At 47.0% G+C, this 18,122-nt stretch overlaps 2 protein-coding genes across 8 annotated transcripts; one reads left to right on the top strand and one right to left on the bottom strand.

Moving 5' to 3' along the window:
* Nucleotides 1-26: 26 nt before the first annotated feature.
* On the top strand, nucleotides 27-7,787 carry IFT20 (intraflagellar transport 20). Of its 6 annotated transcripts, none has more exons than XM_025361381.1 (6): nucleotides 27-176; nucleotides 3,846-3,974; nucleotides 5,313-5,398; nucleotides 5,909-6,020; nucleotides 6,849-6,952; nucleotides 7,389-7,787. In XM_025361381.1, the coding sequence occupies exons 2-6, from the start codon at nucleotides 3,848-3,850 to the stop codon at nucleotides 7,398-7,400; spliced, it is 441 nt and encodes a 146-aa protein (XP_025217166.1). In that variant the 5' UTR covers nucleotides 27-176; nucleotides 3,846-3,847; the 3' UTR covers nucleotides 7,401-7,787. The 6 variants fall into 6 exon arrangements, with proteins under 6 accessions (XP_025217166.1, XP_025217169.1, XP_025217168.1 ...); XM_025361384.1 differs by lacking the exon at nucleotides 5,909-6,020 and adding an exon at nucleotides 3,652-3,687 and having other exon boundaries at nucleotides 7,465-7,787; XM_025361383.1 differs by lacking the exon at nucleotides 5,909-6,020 and adding an exon at nucleotides 3,652-3,687.
* Nucleotides 7,437-16,970, bottom strand: TMEM97 (transmembrane protein 97). 2 transcript variants are annotated; one of them, XM_025361375.1, is made up of 3 exons: nucleotides 16,706-16,970; nucleotides 10,464-10,608; nucleotides 7,437-9,577 (listed from the first exon to the last, which is right to left on the bottom strand). In XM_025361375.1, the coding sequence occupies exons 1-3, from the start codon at nucleotides 16,940-16,942 to the stop codon at nucleotides 9,318-9,320; spliced, it is 642 nt and encodes a 213-aa protein (XP_025217160.1). In that variant the 5' UTR covers nucleotides 16,943-16,970; the 3' UTR covers nucleotides 7,437-9,317. The 2 variants fall into 2 exon arrangements, with proteins under 2 accessions (XP_025217160.1, XP_025217159.1); XM_025361374.1 differs by having other exon boundaries at nucleotides 7,889-9,577; nucleotides 10,464-10,603; nucleotides 16,706-16,962.
* Nucleotides 16,971-18,122: the final 1,152 nt, after the last annotated feature.

Here is an 18,122-nt window from a genome sequence, read left to right as displayed (position 1 = left end):
TCGGGGCTGTAAGTGCTTCCGGGGTCAGGAAGGTAGTGACGTCATGGGTAAACAGGTTCTGTAGCCGTGGCAGCGGCCGTGGCAGGCTGACTGGGTATCGGCTGCTGCTGACCCGGGAGAAGCTGCCTGTCTACATCAGCCTAGGCTGCAGCGCGCTGCCGCCGCGGGGCCGGCAGGTAGGCTGACCTCGGGTCGGGGGATGCGGGCGGACCAGGGGCGAGAGGAGCCTGACAGGCCCGCGTCCTGAGGAAAGAGCCCGGGCGGAGAGAGACGTGGGAATTCCGCCCCACTCTCAGGGGGCGCTTTCACACCCAGGTTAGGCCTGGAGTTTGACGCGTTGATGCTTGCCACGATCTTACGAGGAAACTGGGGCTCGGATAAATTCGGGGAATTTACATAGTAAAGAGTCGGCTCGCAGTGCCTCGCATGCATCTGGGAGAGCCTGGGCACACAAATTATGCCACCGCGTCATGCTCAGGGAGCTTAGTCCCAGCTCTTGGGCCAGGTGTTGCTCAGATGCTCAGACACGCGTGTGATGGGAGTTGGTAGAGAATCTGTGAACTCTTTCCCTGCACCCCTTCTTCCATCTTACCTATCTCTTTAAGCCAGCCTCTCCAATCAGATAGGTGGGCCAAGCCAGATTCATGGGAGTCATGCCTGACTTGTTTTTCTCTTATCCCAAAACCCCCACATTCAGTCAGTCCATTACTAAGCCCCAATCACCTCGACTTACAAAACATCTCAACTCGGAACACTTGTCTTCAGCTGCCAGCCTTGGTTACTGTAATGGTCTCCTGTTTCCACGGTCATTCATTCCGCAAACATTTACTGAGTGCCAGTTATGTGTGGGCACCATGCTAGGTGCTAGGGTTAGAGTGGTGAACAAGAAGGTAGTTGGGGCCTTGCCCTTTCTTGTTCCCTCCAATCCGTTCTCCAGGCTAAGCAAGAATGATCTAAGTCTGATTTTGTTGGTTTGCTGAGAACTCTCTGGCTGCCCATTACCCTTCTGATAAAATCCAAGCTCACTACTGTGTCTTTCAGAGCCTTCCGTGATCCAGCTGTTGCCTCCCTGTCTAGCCTCATTCTGTTCCCTTCTCTTGCTCAGTCTCAGTTCTCGGAATGCATCAAATTTCCTGTTGCCTCAGGATCTTCACGTATGCGTTTCCTTCTGCCTGCAATGCCTTGCTTCCCTTTCACTTGACAAACTTTTGGACAGTCTTTAGGTCTGTTTAAGTGTCATTTTTTCAGAAGGCCTCTGTAGGCACTCCCCTCCATGCCGCCAGCCATGAACTGTGTCCTGCCGCACTTCACATAGCACCATGTACTTTTCCTTATACTAATACCACGATTTGTGATTATTTGTTTACCATCTGTCCAGAGGCATTGTTTTCACTAGTCTGTCCCCAGAGCAGGGACTCAGTGGATGTTTCTGAATAAATGCGTGCTCTCAGGGAAGGGAGTGGAAGTTGAAGCAGATATTTGCTCCCTCATGTTGCTCGAATCTTTCTGGAGCAGCTGGTCAGATTAATGACCTGTAGCTGCGAAAGACTTTTTTTTTTTTTTTTTTTTTGAGACAGGGTCTCACTCTGTTGCCCAGGCTGGAGTACAGTGGTGTGAACACAGCTTACTGCAGCCTCCACCTCCTGGGCTCAAGCGATCTTCCCAGCTCACCTTCCCAGGTAGCTGGGATTACAGGCGCATGTCACCAGCCCTGGCTATCTTAAAAATTTTTTGTAGAGACAGTATTTTGCCACATTGCCATAGGTTTCGAACTCCTGTGCCCAAGTGATCCTCCCACCTCAGCCTCCCAAAGTGCTGGGATTATAGGCATGAGCTACTGCACTGGCCAGATCTTTTTAAAAAGCCCTATTTTAAGGAAGCTACAGATGAAGACAGTGCTTCAAAAGGATGATGCTAGCTCACTTACATCAGTGGATTCCAGTGAGGCCAAAGGCTAAAGTCATCTACAGACAGCTCATAGACACGTATTAGTTGGCCCATGCAGTGTTGGATGTGGGTTTTCCCCCTTACTTAAAAGTTTTGAATTACATACCAACATTGAGATATTGGATTTCTGGTCCTCTTAAAAACCAGAAGTTCTGGCCGGGTGCGGTGGCTCATGCCTGTAATCCCAGCACTTTGGGAGGCTGAGGTGGGTGGATCACGAGGTCAGGAGTTTAAGACCAGCCATGGCCAACATGGTGAAACCCCGTCTCTACTAAAAATACAAAAATTAGCTGGGCAAGGTGTCAGGCGCCTATAATCCCAGCTACTCAGGAGGCTGAGGCAGGAGAATTGCTTGAACCCAGGAGGTGGAGGTTGTAGTGAGCCGAGATCATGCCACTACACTCTAGCCTGGACAATGGAGTAAGACTCCTTCTCAAAACAACAACGACAAAAACAACAACAACAACAAAAGACCCAGAAGTTCTGGAAACAGTGAGACTTGATTATTTTCGAACCATTGCTCCTCTTGTGGCACACCTGCCCTAGACAGCCACCCCCAGAATCACCCCATTGAGAACAGGACTTCTCTAAGGAAGCCACGAGGGAAACAGCTGAGGCTGGGGGCAGTGGGGGTAGAGGGAAGGGGCTGGTGCAGGTCCAAGTGATGGTAGACTTTGGAGCACCTGGGTTTTAGAATTGGCATAGCAGCTAATTGCTAGATGTAACTAGCATTGCCTCCCTTTTTAAACAGGTCATATGATGTCTATTTTTAATTTTGTGTGTGTGTGTGCGCGCGCGCGCGCGTGTGTGTGTGTTTGAGCCAGAACGAGGGTGAGTTTTCAGTATTTCCTTCTCAGAATTGAGGCATCCTTTGGAACAGAAATGCAAGGTGGCTTGGAAAGGGAGAAGAAATCTTTGTTAGTTCTCTGTTGCCTACAGAAAAAAATCGTAACTCCTTAGCTTGGCATACGGGTCTTCCTGGTCTGGCTCCAGCTCACCTTTTCAGTTCCATCCTTTTTCCTTTCATCCTTAGGCGGGGTAGGTCCTTTCAGTGACTTCAGGCCTTTGTCCATGCTGTTTACTCTGCTTGGAATACCTATCCCTGGCCTGCTGCCTTGATATGTTCTTGCTGATACTTCATTCCTTTTTGTGTTTTCTGCTAGAAAGAGAATAACCCAACTTTGATTCCCAATTCAGGCAAGCATACATTTTGAGTAATATTCTTACTCCTGACTTTGTATTTTTTAACCATAATTTTTAATTCACCCAGATTTCTTTTATTTGGTTTTTGTGTTGTTCCAGTATGTGTATTTGAGAAGCCTTCTCATGTGCTTTTGGGTACATAACTGGTGATATATAAAGTAAATACACTTATGGCTCACAATTTAGTTCAGATGTCACTCCTTCTTTAACGGCTCTGTCCTCCTCTGGCTCTTTACTGATATTTCTAAACAAGCATTTAACACAGTGTGATTTTTCAGTTTCCATGTCTGTCTTCCTCCAGCTGAACTATGTGTCTTCAGGGCGGGCACCGTGTTGCATTCATCTTTGTACCCCCAGCATCTAGCAGTGTTGGCATGTAGTAGGCACTCAAGAAATGTGTGTTGAATGAACGATGCCTGTGACAAGCAAGCGGACTTTATTCTTTCCTGACCCTTGCTCCTATGACACACCTCCTCCTGACTGCCACTGTCACTCCTTCAGAGCAGAACTCCTCTAGGAAGTCTGGATGGGAAACAGGTGAGGCTCAGAGAGGTGGTGGCAGAGGGAATGGGGAGCCTTTGGAACATCTGGGTTTTTGGCATTGGTGTCCAAGGGCAGGAACAGGGCTGGCGTGGCAGCAGGCATTTCATTGGGTGGCTAGGAAGTGATGAGGAATTGGGCTGGTTTCTTTGCAGCCATGGCCAAGGACATCCTGGGTGAAGCAGGGCTGCACTTTGATGAACTGAACAAGCTGCGGGTGTTGGACCCAGAGGTTACCCAGCAGACCATAGAGCTGAAGGAAGAGTGCAAAGACTTTGTGGACAGTGAGTATTGGGGAGATACCGTGTCACTCAGCTTTGAGCTGCCATTCCAACTGTACCCCAGGCTCATCTTGGCCCTGCCACAGTGGAGCTGCTGGCTCCCTGGAGGTCGAATCTGGCATCTGTGAGTTCCCATGTGCCACCCTTCTCTGCCTGCCCTCGTGCTCTCATGTGTCCCCAACAGAGCACCAGTCAAACCAAACACTGGGATGGGGAGGGTGTTTTTAGAGATGCCATCTTTCATTTCTTGCTCTTAGAAACCTTAAACTCTCTGGGAACATAACCATGGCTTGGGGGTGAGAAATAGAATTATGTACTCCTGATTTGATTTCTTCAGAGGAAGTCTTCTTAGTGGCAGGTTCTCTGTTATTTGGAGTTAGAAGTGATAAGTGAAGTTTCTAGAAGCAGCTCAGCAGACTTACTGAAGTCATCTTTTGGCTAGAAATCTTCAGGAAGCCTCCTGTCCCAGCAGCCAAGTAAGCCCAATGCATTCAGTACAGAGCCCGATCTAGCTAGAGCAAGGGATTTCTGAGCTTTCTGGGGGCTTCCTAGGTTGTGGAGAGAGCTTGATTAGTGAAAGGTAGCTTGGGTTCTGTCACTAACCTTCTGTGATTGATGTGCCATGCACACACCTCTCTGGGCCTTAGTTTTCCCTCAGTAAGTTGTGTTTCCGTCACATCCAGGACATTGGAGAAAGTGAGCAGGAGATTAGGCACTTAATGCTGTGAGCTCTCTATTTTCTGTGGTTACAAGTGGGAAGCCCCCATCCCCACTGTTAATTGAAATCTGGTGTCATACCCGTAGCTAGTCCAGAGGCAGCGCTTGTGTCCTGAGGCTGCCCTTTTGTGAACAACAGTGCTTCCTGTCATTCCTGGGGAAGCAGGGTTGGGGTCTGTCTGGAGGATGAGCCCAGCAAGGGCCTAGTGCTTTCATAGCCTGAGATCATAGCAGCTGGTTGGCTCAGTGGGGACACAAGGTCCAGGTATGTCCTGGTCCAGCTGGCCACCCTTCTCTAGGTTCAGACCAAGGGTAGGAGACAGGCCAATAGGCACCAAAGTGTTTAAGTGACAGGGTCTCGCTATGTTCCCCAGGCTGGAATGCAGTGGCAGTTCACAGGCATGATCACACATCCTCTAACTCCTGGGTTCAAGTGATCCTCCCACCTCAGCCTCCTGAGTAGCTGGGACTACAGGTGCTCGCCACCATGCCTGGCTCGCACCAAACTATTTTGACACAAATTAGAAGGGGCAGTCAGCTCTGCCCTCGCACTGCCTCAGCACTCTACCGAAGGGCAGTGATGAGACTGAGGAAATATTTTATTTTTTGTTCTTTTTCTGAAAGAAATTGGCCAGTTTCAGAAAATAGTTGGTGGTTTAATTGAGCTTGTTGATCAACTTGCAAAAGAAGCAGAAAATGAAAAGATGAAGGTAAGATCAGCATGTCTTCTGCCTACGTCTTGGCCTGGGACCCTAGTTTACTACCTTCTCATCTTTCTTCCCTCTTGATTTGTTTAGAGAGGTGGGTGGGTGAGTTTTCATTTAAGATTTTAAGGCCAGGCGCGGTGGCTCAAGCCTGTAATCCCAGCACTTTGGGAGGCCGAGACGGGCGGATCACGAGGTCAGGAGATCGAGACCATCCTGGCTAACATGGTGAAACCCCGTCTCTACTAAAAAATACAAAAAACTAGCCGGGCGAGGTGGCAGGCGCCTGTAGTCCCAGCTACTCGGGAGGCTGAGGCAGGAGAATGGCATAAACCTGGGAGGCGGAGCTTGCAGTGAGCTGAGATCCGGCCACTGCACTCCAGCCTGGGCGACAGAGCGAGACTCCGTCTCAAAAAAAAAAAAAAAAAAAAGATTTTAATAACTTCTAGTCCACTTAACCTACTGAACTTATGCCAGTCTTTATTTCCTTTAATCTTTTTTTTTTTTTTTTTGGAGACAGAGTCACCCAGGCTGGAGTGCAGTGGCGCAATCTCGGCTCACTGCAACCTCCACCTCTCAGGTTCAAGAGATTCTCCCACCTCAGCCTCCCAAGTAGCTGGGACTACAGGTGTGCACCAACACACCCAGATTACTTTTTTGTATTTTTTTTTTTTTTGAGATGGAGTTTTCTCTCGTTGCCCAGGCTGGAGTGCAGGGGTGCGATCTTGGCTCACTGCAACCTCCGCCTCCAGGGTTCAAGTGATTCTCCTGCCTTAGCCTCACGGGTAGCTAGGATTACAGGCACGTGCCACCACGCCTGGCTAATTTTGTATTTTTAGTAGAGACAGGGTTTCTCCATGTTGGTCAGGCTGGTCTCGAACTCCCAACCTTAGGTGATCCACCTGCCTCAGCCTCCCAAAATGCTGGGATTAAGGTGTGAGCGACTGCACCCAGCCATTTTTTTTTTTGTATTTTTAGTAAAGACAGGGTTTCACCATGTTGGTCAGGCAAACTCCTGACCTCAAGTGATCTGCCCACCTTGGCCTCCCAAAGTGCTGGGATTGCAGGCGTGAGCCACCACACCTGGCCTCCTTTCATCTTCATATCAGCACTGATGTAGATGGTTTTATCCTTATTTTATAAATGAAGAAATGAAGGCGTACATAGTATGATTGGTGAAAGGCACAAGGCTGAATGGCACCACCAAATGTGCTATTGTGTCTGTGTCCCTGGCTCTAGGAATACTCCTAGACCTGTCTCAAAGCTGCCGTCAAGTTCTTGAGGCACTTTGTGATCAGTAGGTTAATCCTTCTGACTTAACCTAAAAGCTTTGGGGCTCCACTCTCTTTTCCTCTCTGGAGACTGACATAGCTCCCAGATGACCCCTCCCCACTTTGAGGACTTGATGCTATAGACGGTTTTAATGAAGCCATGGCCTTCTCTGGCAATACTGTAGGCCATCGGTGCTCGGAACTTGCTCAAATCTATAGCAAAGCAGAGAGAAGCTCAACAGCAGCAACTTCAAGCACTAATAGCAGAAAAGAAAATGCAGCTAGAAAGGTAAGAAGTCATGATGTAAAGCAAGTTCTTTACACAGCTGAATTTCCACTCTTCCTTCTGGAGTGAGCACTTCTTGTCCTTACTCTTCATCATTGTTTTCCCAGGAATAGCATCTCACTTGTCATCCTGATTTGAAGATTTTTAAAAATAAAATTACATTTGATGGGAAGGAAATAGAAAACTTAATATCAAACCACCTCTAGTAGTTTGAGCATGAAAGGGTCTACGAAATTGGCTGGCTTTCTGAAAGAAGACTTTCCTAGGGCTGGAGATTTCTCATGGGTGGCTCTGGGTAGGGCTTTGCCTCTTTCTTTCTTCATTCTGAACTCACACCATTTCTTGAAATCATTTAAACCTCTATATCCTTCTCTAGAAGAATTAAGTCTGTGGTTTACTTCATCTTTTTTTTAGGGCCTCTAACAATTTTGTTTTTCAGGTATCGGGTTGAATATGAAGCTTTGTGTAAAGTAGAAGCAGAACAAAATGAATTTATTGACCAATTTATTTTTCAGAAATGAACTGAAAATTTCACTTTTATAGTAGGAAGGCAAAACAAAAAAAGCCCCTCAAAACCAAAAAAACCTCTGTAGCATTCCAGCGGCTTGACCAATGACCTGTCACAAGAGGTGGCGTGTAAGGAACGCAGCCCCCTGAAGACAGCACTACAAGTCTGGGGGAGCCAGTTTTAAACATCAGTGCACAGCTGCTGCTGGTGGCCCTACAGTGTACGTTCTCACTTCTTATGCTTAATTGGAACTAAGCAGTTTGTAAACTTTCATCCTTTTTTTGTAAATTCACAAAGCTTTGGAAGAATACATTTTTGTTTTCAAATGGCTTGATGTACCTTTTTTTCCTGTTGCCCTTGAAATATGTTGAACCCCTTGTGAGAGAACCCTGGATTCTCTATCCCCCATCCACAAAACAAACCAGGCAGTAGTCAGCAGCTACCTTTATTTGGATCACACATGTGAGTCAGACAGTACCACTAATCAGACCAATATGGCTTGTGAGCAAAATGGGTGGAAATAGAGGGAACTGACTGGGACCTGTTGTCTAACATCATTTTAAGGTTGGACTTGAGCAGAGACTTAGAGAAAGCTGATGGAATGCCAAGCATCAACGTGAAGGACCCTCTATGCACACAGTGGATGTTATGCCTGGCTGTAGCCACCTTCCCTTCTGAGAACAAGATGGGAACCACTGAAGTGTATTAAAGGATTAAGTTATCCACTAGGAAGCATACTAGCACACTTCCAGATCAGCCTTGAGATGCTAGACTTCAGATACAGGAACCTGTGTCAGGTGGCTTCTAGAAATGTGGAAGACTAAGATTTAGAAATAGAATAAACTAACTTAAAAACAAACAAACAAAAACCTTCCAGGATGATCTGTTTACAACAGCAACAAAAACATTTTCCAGTTTAATCCATTTCTGACTGAAAGTCATTGTTGGGCTGACCCTTAAGGAAAACTAAGTTTAAACAACTTTGCATAGTATTTTTTCTTTTTTCCTTGGGTTAGAGGTGGGGACAAGAAAACATTGATATAGTTTTGAATTAACATTAAAGAGGCAAAATTTCACATTTAAAATGGCCCAAAATATACTGTTCATTTTGCTGACAGGTGATAACACTCTTGAGAATCAGGTGTGGAGGGTTTAGTCATAATAAGCATATATGCTGTAGGTCAGGTGACTCATGAACATGTCAAACAGGCCATGTTCTTTAGCAGTTTCTGGTCTGGTCCTGCTTTTAGTAATCTTGCGGTGGAACTCAGGCACACAGGTATTTGGTACTACTTCCTTGTAACCTAGCCCACACCCCTTTGCCCACTCTCAAGCTGATCGGTCTGTTCATCCCAGTGCCCTTAGAAGGTGAAGGTTTGGGCTGGGCCCAGTGGTTGACGTCTGTAATCCCAGCACTTAGGGAGACTGAGGTGGGCCGATCACTTGAGCCTAGGTGTTCGAGACCAACCTGGGCAACATGGCAAAACCCCGTCTCCACAAAAAAAAAAAAAAAAAAAAAAAGCCATACGTGTTGGTATATGCCTGCAGTTCCAGCTACTTGGGAGGCTGAGGAAGATAGCTTGAGCCCAGGAGGCAGAGGTTGCAGTGAGCTGAGATCATGCCACTGCCCTTTACTCCAGCCTGGGCAACAGAGTGAGACTGTCTTTTTTTTTTAAAAAAAAAAAAAAAAAAAAAAGGGTGAGGGTTTGACGTGGTTCCTGACACCATCTTGCTCTTGTGCATTGCTGCCAGTGGTTCAAATGCTGCTGAAGATGTGGATTCTGAGCAGTGTTCCTTGTATTGTATCCAACAAGCAACCACCCTGTAGGCATCTCTACCCTGAGCCAGTGGTTGTTTCCTTCATTTTTTTTTTCTTTTCTCCTCATACTTGTAGTAGGGGCTCCGCAACATGAAAATTAAAAGTATGAACGGGATGAGTAAGTAGGGGGCATAGACAGATATAAGCGTTAACCGTTCATGCAAAGTCTCAGGTCTTTGCCCCTTGAAACCACTGGCTTTGGAGAAATCCTCAAACAGAAATGTGGAGAGTATTGGAATTAAGGTCGTCATGGTGTGAACGGAGTAGATGATTGCAGGAGTTCGAATCCACTTGCAGCTTCCTGAGGTGGTCAGGGGAAAAGAAAAATGGTTAGGTCTGTTCATGACTCAAAGGTGTCCATGACCTTCCCACTGTCTCTGCCTGCCTGCTTTCTTCTACTCCCTTCTCCCAGTGGAAACTCAGAACTGGAAACCTGGATGTGCCACACTGCCCAACATGCAGATTTATGTGACAGCTCACTGACAGCTCGCCGAAGAACCAAGAATATAACTCAGAACATAACTCAGCAAAACTCTAGGGCAATAAAACTGCCATTACCTGTTAAAACCTGTGTGGGATAAAATCCAAGGGGAGGGAAATCCCTGACCCATGGCATCTGTTTGTTCAGTAATTATATATAGGTGAGAGGATCAGGAGGCAGATTCAGTGACCCCAGGGGATGCCAATGGGAAACAAGCATTTTCAGCGGTTCTAGCTTCGTTATCAAGTACACGTGTGTGGTCACCTTTTTAAAAAAGCATTGATTATGAGAACACTAAGAATAATTTTAAAATGAGAAGCACGTTAGGGATTAGCCTGATGCTACAGCTTATAAGTCATTATGATACTATCCAACACAGAGAAATAAAAGCCAACAAAAAGAGAAATTAATTCTGTTGGGGAACAAAACAAAAGGGAACAAGCTCATCGTTTAAGTGGTCTCAGGTTTCATGTGTATGCAAGGGATTTCTAGACTGAGGCAGCCGTGCAGCCCCACTGACCACAGACATGAACCTGAGCCACACTAATGTCCCTTTACAAGATTTACCCTGGTTATTTCCCCCAGATCCTATGGCATCCTCCCACAAACTATGGGGACCATCCCTTTCCCTTTGGAGATACTTCCCCAAAAGATTTCTGGGACCTGATTTCTGGGTAAAAATGGGATTTTCCCACCATTTACCAACCTTTGAGGAAGGCATACGTTGCAATGGGAAAGAAAGGCAGCTGAAACACAAGCTCGCAAAACAGAAAGGACTTAAACCAGGCTGGGGGCTCCTGCAGCAGCGGGTCTTTGAACTCCTTAGCATACCACTTCAGCAGGTTTCTAAACTGAAAAAGAAAATGATCATGATGAATTACAGCCACCTGGCCTCAACAGGCTCGGTTCTAGCTCATTTGAAAATACACTGGAGGAGCCTGTCATTAATTAGCACCCCCAACCCCAGCAGCAGATGGCATGTCCAGCTGGCTTTTGTGACACAGCCTAGATGGTCACTTAATAAAAACTTACCATCCCTAACTCAAATGTTCCCTTCTCTGTGAAGTTTTCTTAACTCTTCCAGCCCCTTCTTTGTGCTACCCAGCATCTGTTCATAATTCCAAGATAACACATCCAGATGTGTTGGCCACTGTCAGGAGCAACAATAAGTATCTGGCACTTAGTAGGCACTCAGGGTGTTCGCTGAATGAACAAATGTGACATTTCTGCCAACAATATCATTATTTGTTTAAAAAAACAAACGTGAAAACCATCCTGACACTTTCCCGTTTGCAATGGCAACTACACACCAAGCTCCAAAGGCCAGATTCCCTCAAATGCAGAAATGAATTTCCCTCTTCTTTTCTGGGGGTGGGGGTGGGAGTGAAAGGGGAAGTAAATCTAACCTCTGTTGCGATGTAATTTTGGACACTTTAATTCCAATATGGCAAACAAGTTCCTTATCATGCTTAACTCGCCTAATTCTAATTTTTGGTTTTTAGGAGACAGAATTTTAGTGGAAGAACAAACTGCCCCAAACTACAAACTACCTAGTAGCTTCTTGGTTATGCAGGGCTTTAGCGTCTCAGTTCTAGCTTGGGCCCCACGCTTCTAATTACCCTGTCAAATAAAAAGGATGTGGATCCATGCTGACCTGGCTACAGACAGAGAAAAGAAGCAGAGTTTAAGGCTGCCCATCTTGGGCTTTTATAGGAGCCCAAAGCCTAGTGCTCTTGGCTCTATGTGGACTACTAAATGTCTGTAACATCACATTTTACCTCCTAGATGTGGCATTGTCCTGACACACAGGCCTTCAAAGACAAATCAGTCTTGATATTATGATTAATAAAGGCAACTCCAGGGTAAGAATTTATCTTACAATGGAAAATCCAAGAATATTTTTCCTGTTAATTTTTAATCAAAAGATAAAGGCTCACTATTGTGAAATAGAAGCCCCTCTGCTGCAAGAGCACTTTAAGCAAACATCCAGAAACAAATATCCTGTTAGCATATTTTTGATTTCAGAAAGGCTCTGGCTAGATAACCAATTTATTGACCAAAGGATCTCCAAATTTGTACTTAATTTGAAACTGAAATTCATAAGCACTTTTCTGGATGGGAATGTGGTTTGAATAGGATTGAATTGATAGGAAACACAAAGGCTAAGTCACTGTCCCTCTCCAGGGTTCTATTTCCTCATCTATAAAATAAGCAACTTGGACTAGATGTTTTCTTAAGATCCCTTTTTTGCTTTTTAGATTTTTAAAAATACTGGATGAAACTACCTGCTTTAAAAGATTGACTGTAAAATTATTATTTTTGAGACAGTCTCTGTTGCCCAGGCTGGTGGAGTATGGTGATTTGATCTCGGCCCACTGCAGCCTCAACATCCTGGGCTCAGATGATTCTCTCACCTCAGCTTCCCCAGTAGCTGGGACTACAGGTATGCACCACCAAACTCAGCTAATTTTCTGTAGAGATGGGGTTTTGCCACATTGCCCAGGCTGTTTTTGAACTCCTGGGCTCAAGCGATCCTCTTGCTTCAGCCTCCCAAAGTACTGCGATTACAGGTATGAGTCACTGCACCCGGCCTGACTGCAAAATGTAAGAGGCATTCTGGGTCAGGCCCGGTGGCTCATGCCTATAGTCCCAGCACTTTGGGAGGTCAAGGCAGGTGGATCACCTGAGGTCAGGAGTTGGAGACCAGCCTGGCCAATATGGTGAAACCCCGTCTCTACTAAAAATACAAAAATTAGCTGGGTGTGGTGGCTCACGCCTATATTCCCAGCTACTCTGGAGGCTGAAGCAGGAGAATCACTTGAACCCAGGAGGTGGGAGGTTGCAGTGAGCTGAGATAGAGACACTGCACTCCAGCCTGGGTGACAGAGCGAGACCCCATCTCAAAAAAAAAAAAAAAAAAAAAAAAAGGCATTCTGGCTATTTGAACCTCATTTTCTATTCAATTTGCATACAACCTTTCTGATCCAACTATTTTGTAAATTGAGGCAGACTCGTATAGCACTTTAATTTCTAAGGCCTACAGGATGAGATCAGCGAAATTTAAAAAACCTTATCACCCACATATCGTAATAATGAATTATCATAATCGTAACCAACTATCTTACACAGTCATATACCTGCCACCTGATGCCAGAATGAGGCTGGGACTAATTGTGAGTAGAAGAGTAGAAAGCCCAGGCACCTGGCAGACAGGTGAGGCGGGTAGGACCTGGGGCAGAGTGCCTGGCTTTAGGCAAGGCCTTTAATCTCCCTACACTTGTGTCCCCATCAATAAAACAGAGCCAATAATAGTGCCTACTTCACTATTGGTAAGATAGTGACTTAATATATGTAGTCTTTAAAATAATGGCTAGCACATAATGATTACTTAATTGAATGTAATTAATACATATTTGGAGATATTCAAGTTTAATCCCATTAAAATCACAGCTCACAACTGGTCATTAAAAATTATTAGCTATGACCTCCCCAAGAAAGGTAATGAAACTGTTTACATTTATACCTGACTCACATTTGACTCAACTCACTCTTGTTATCCATTAAAAGATGCACCTGGCCTGCACACATGGATCTCTAAACCAGGGGTTCCCACTCACCAATCTTGTACTTCTGTAAGTTAGAATGGGAATACAGACTGATTTCAGAGCCAGATGCTCACTTGTTTTTCCTTATTTTTACCAGAAGCAATGTTATCCAGCTGCAAATGATACTACAAAACGCTTCCCATCCTCTCCTTTCCATTTTCGTATCCAAACTAAATTCTTACTGTTTCATAATAAAATAAGAGTTTTCCCAGGCCGGGCACGGTGGCTCACACCTGTAATCCCAGCACTTTGGGAGGCCGAGGCAGGCAGATCGCCTGAGGTCAGGAGTTTGAGACCAGCCTGGCCAACATGGTGAAATGCTGTCTCTAAAAAAAATATGAAAATTAGCCGGGCGTGGTGGCATGCACATGTAATCCCAGCTACTCGGGAGGCTGAGGAAGGAGAATTGCTTGAACCCGAGAAGCAGAGGTTGCAGTGAGCTGAGATCGCACCACTGCATTCCAGCCTGGGCGACAGAGACTGTCTCAGAAAAAAAAAAAGAAAAATTTTAAAAAATAAGAGTTTTTCCAAGCAGTGATTTGGTGCAATCCAAGAAAAAAAATTTATTTTGCAAATTTCAGCCCAACCACTAGGTGATCTCCTACAGGCTTTTAGCTCTAGGAAAAATTCCTTCTATTTTGGGAAGAAAACAACAGACGTTAAATTTTGGCATTTTTCAAAGAGAATGTGAGAATAATTCAAGGCTTTTATTATTATTTGCCCCATAAAGAAGTAACAAAATCAGCATTTCCTACACCAAAGCAACAAGAATGGAGGCACAGACCTTCCATGCTAGGATGCCCCCGTGCTAATGCCTTCAAACATCATCACACACACACATACAACACACAACCAGGATGCCCCTGTGCTAATGCCTAACATCACATCCCACACACAGGTTCTGGCCAGATGCTGCCTGCACTGACCCTTGGGCCTTCTGCAGTAAGTCAGGATTAAAAAAATAAAGCTGATGCTGGGAATGGTCGGTCACGCCTGTAATCTCAGCACTTTGGGAGGCTGGGGCAGGAGGATGGCCTGAGCCCAGAAGACCAGCCTGGGTAACATAGTAAGACATCATCTCTACAAAAAATAAAAAGTTAGCCAGGTGTGCACCTATGGTCCTAGCTACTCAGGAGACAGGTGGGAGGATCTCTTATGCTCAGGAGTTCAAGGCTGTGGTAAGCCATGACTGCATCATAACACTGCAAGCCTGGGTGACAAAGGACCCTGTTTCTTAAAAAAAAGACTGAGGAAATTTTATCAAATTTAAACATTTAAATGGGATCTTTATGATATGATGCTGAGCACCTTTTAAGTGTATTTTGTTAGGGGTGAGCAAGATGGGCTTGTGGGAATGGCACATCCAGGAAGGATAAAGAAACCAACAGCTGTGATGTCTGGAATGGCTACATGAAGTAGCAGGCTAATTACGAAGTATTAAAAGGTCCTATAACACCAGAGATTGTAAACAGGCAGCCTGCCTGAGTATTGCTGGTCATACAGGTTTCAAAAACCACAGATAGGCCAACACTGTAGTAGATTTTCCTTTCTTTAGGGCAATTAATGGTTACTGCAGAGTTGCGATGACCTCTTCAGTTTTCAGGAAGAGTCTGTACTATCTGGCCCTGTAGTAGGCTGAATAGTGACCCCCAAAGATAAACACACCCTAATCCCTGGAACCTGTGACTGTTACTTTATTTGGCAAAAGGGACTTTGCAGATGTAAATAAGGATTTTGAGATGGGAGATTTTCTGGGTTATCTGGTGCGCCCTGAATGTATGACAAGTGTCTTTATAAAAGCGAAGCAGAGGGAGCTCTGACTACAGAAAGGGTGGCAATGTGATGACCTGAAGCAGAGATTGAAGTGATGTGAACACAAGCCAAGGAACATTGGCAGCCACCAGCAAATGGAAGAGGCAAGAACCAAATTCTCCCCTGGAGCCCTCAGGAGCGAGCCCTGCCTTGATTTGAGCACTGTAAGATTTCATTGTGAACTTCTGGCCTCCAGAACTGTAAACAAATAAATCTGTTAAATCACTATATTTGTGGTAACTACAACAGCAATATGAAAACGAACCCACCCTGTATACGTTTGAGCTTATAATTTAACTCAACTCTCTCAACAGCTGAGGATACAGAGCCCTGACCTGCCCAAGTCACCACCAGTTCTTGGAAGAACCAAGTCCACAGACCGCACCTTGCCTCATACTACCTACGCTTTTCCCACGCAAAAGGAGGCCAGAGGTCTTCTCGTTGTGTTTGGTTCTAGAAGGAAACAAAAGAGTGACTTATGGGAGTGGTGGAACATTCTTGAACCATGGCCTTTTTGGGAGAGTTAGGTCCCTTGAAAAGTCGATGGGAGCTATATTCTCCTTCCAGGAAACAAAGGCATACACATTTTGCACCCATTTTGGGGAGCTCATGACCCTCAGGTAATGAACCTTTCCTCGGCAGAGAAAAAGCATTTAAGGAGAAACAGAGGCAAAATAAAATCTTCAGGTAGACAAGTCAGTCCTGCCTACAGTTCTAGATAAGTTGCAGAAACAGAACTGAGGACAGGAATCCATGGAAGAAGGTCACAGGGTCCAGATACGAGAAAAAAACCCAACGAACCGGGAAACTAAAACTGTAGCTTGGAAGAAAAAAACAAAGCAATAAAGCAGAGTTTGGGGTTAAAAGAATGCTCTCCAACAACCACGAAATCGGGATTTTCACCTTGTTTTTACTCGGGAGATCATTGTTACTCGAACCCAATATTGAAGAGCCAATCTGAAAAGATGGCAATTTACTCTCGAGCTCTGGAAGTTGCTGGAACCTGACCTTGAAGCAGTGACGATCTGTGAACGCCCCAGCTGCACCAACCAAGGTCCTAAACCTTCAGACAGGTCTGTTTCTACTTGGACTTTTTCTCTGGGATCAGACTGGTATTTTAAAGCCCTTCCAAAAAAAAAAAAAAAAAAAAAAGATTAAAGCAAACCTAACATGTGGCTTTAGACACCACTTCATCCAGACTACTTCCCTCAGACACTGACAACCGGCCAGAGGTGGAATCGCGGGAAACCTTAAACCCAGGGAAGAAGTGACTTTAAAGGAAACAAAGGGTTCACCCCTGCCGCTTGGGAGAAGGGTCTGGGATGGAGACAAAGCCCGAGGAAAACACAGAGCTAAAGTTTTTAGGGTTAGGAGCTGGGGAGGCATGGGCAGGACCCGAGGGAGGCGGCAGGACCCGAGGGAGGCGGCAGAACTGGAACCCAGGGTGCGCGAGCGCGGAGGAGGTGAAGGCCCTGTGGACGCAGCGCGCGGCAAAGCCTCGGCGGGCCGGGATAAGACGGGCGCCCCTCACCTCGACTGGGTAAAGCTCGCGCGGCAGCACCGCCTGCAGGTCCATGAACAGGGTGATGGGGATATGGCTGAGAAAGTACAGGCCCAGCAGCCACTCCACGCAGCGCCTGGTTGCCGGAACCCCCATCGTCCGTCGGTTGGGCCTGAACCGGCCGACATGAGAAGAGGTGCCAAGTCCGCGGGCCTTCCCGGACCCACTCGCCTCGGTCGCCGCCCCGCCCCCTCGAGGGCTATGCATGCCGCTCCCATTGGCTGGCGAGAAGAGGAGGCTCGCGGACAGAGGGCGGTATTCCCAGCAGGGCGCATCCATTGGTCCGTATAAGTATAGCGCGTGGAGAAGGCGCCTCGTAAGCCGTTTCCATTGGCCACCGGGAGCGCCGCGTGGGCGTGGCTTAGTCACGTCTTTCGGCGCGCGGCTACTCAGTGCAGATCGCGGATGCGAGGGCGGGCCCTACGTTTCCGTGCTGGCCCGGTGGTATCCTGGTCTCCGAGCGGCTGCCGGCGGTGCTCCCTTCCATCATGGCTCCGTTCGCTCGCTCTGTTCGTGTACTAGTGACCAGCGCCTGTTCTGGGCCGCGGTGCCCCCGTGCAGTGCGGGCGTCGCGGAGCAGGGGTCGCAGAGCGGGGCACGAGCGCCGCGGCGCAGGTTCCCGGCCCAGCCGGGGTTGCGGGTCTGGGGAGGCAGCCGGCCGCGGTGAACAAAGAAGCAGAGGGGAGGACTCGAGGGACGTAGGAGGCAGTAAAATGGACAGGAATCCTCACCGGCTGTGGAGCATGAGGAAAGGTCAAGGATTCGTTCACTCGTTCAGCAAATACTGATGTTCAACTCCACGCTGGGCGTAGGCCTGTCTCGGGGCAGGATCGCCGAGGCTACCATTTGCTAAGAGGGGACACAGGGCAAGGGAGTGCGAGGAAGGAATGCAGCTTGGACTACGTGGACCTTGAGTGGGCTGCAGCGTTGGTTGGAGGAGGCAGTTGGGTGAGCCTGTCTGGAGAGGTAGGCTTGTGAGGCATCCGCCTTTGATGGCGAGCAGAGGGCCTGGGAGAGATCTTGGGGGAGCTCCAGCCTTGGGTCATGGGAGGAGGGGACTGAGATAGGAGCGGACTAGCAGGAGACGATGTCACAGGGAGGGGCAGCCGTGTCAACACTGAGTGATGCCCACCTGTGGCCCTGTGGGGAACAGCTTGTCGTGGGGGCAGGAGCCAGGGAGTGACAAAGGGGGGAAATGGAGGCAGGAAGTGTAAACACGAAGGGGAGGAGACATGGGGCAGTAGCTGGAGAGAGGCTGGAGAGAGTTTATTTTTCAGGTGAGAAAGACTTGAGCTAGTTTAGTTTGGACAATGGGAGAGGTTGCCCCTACTCGAGAAGAGCAGGAAATGCGGCTCAAAGCCCTGGAGGAGGCGGAGAGGATGGAAGG

This window comes from Theropithecus gelada, chromosome 16 (assembly GCF_003255815.1).
Source record: "Theropithecus gelada isolate Dixy chromosome 16, Tgel_1.0, whole genome shotgun sequence".
NCBI classification, from domain to species: Eukaryota; Metazoa; Chordata; class Mammalia; order Primates; family Cercopithecidae; genus Theropithecus; species Theropithecus gelada.
Note: the sequence above shows the minus strand (reverse complement) of the source record. Positions and strands in the feature narration are given on the sequence as shown.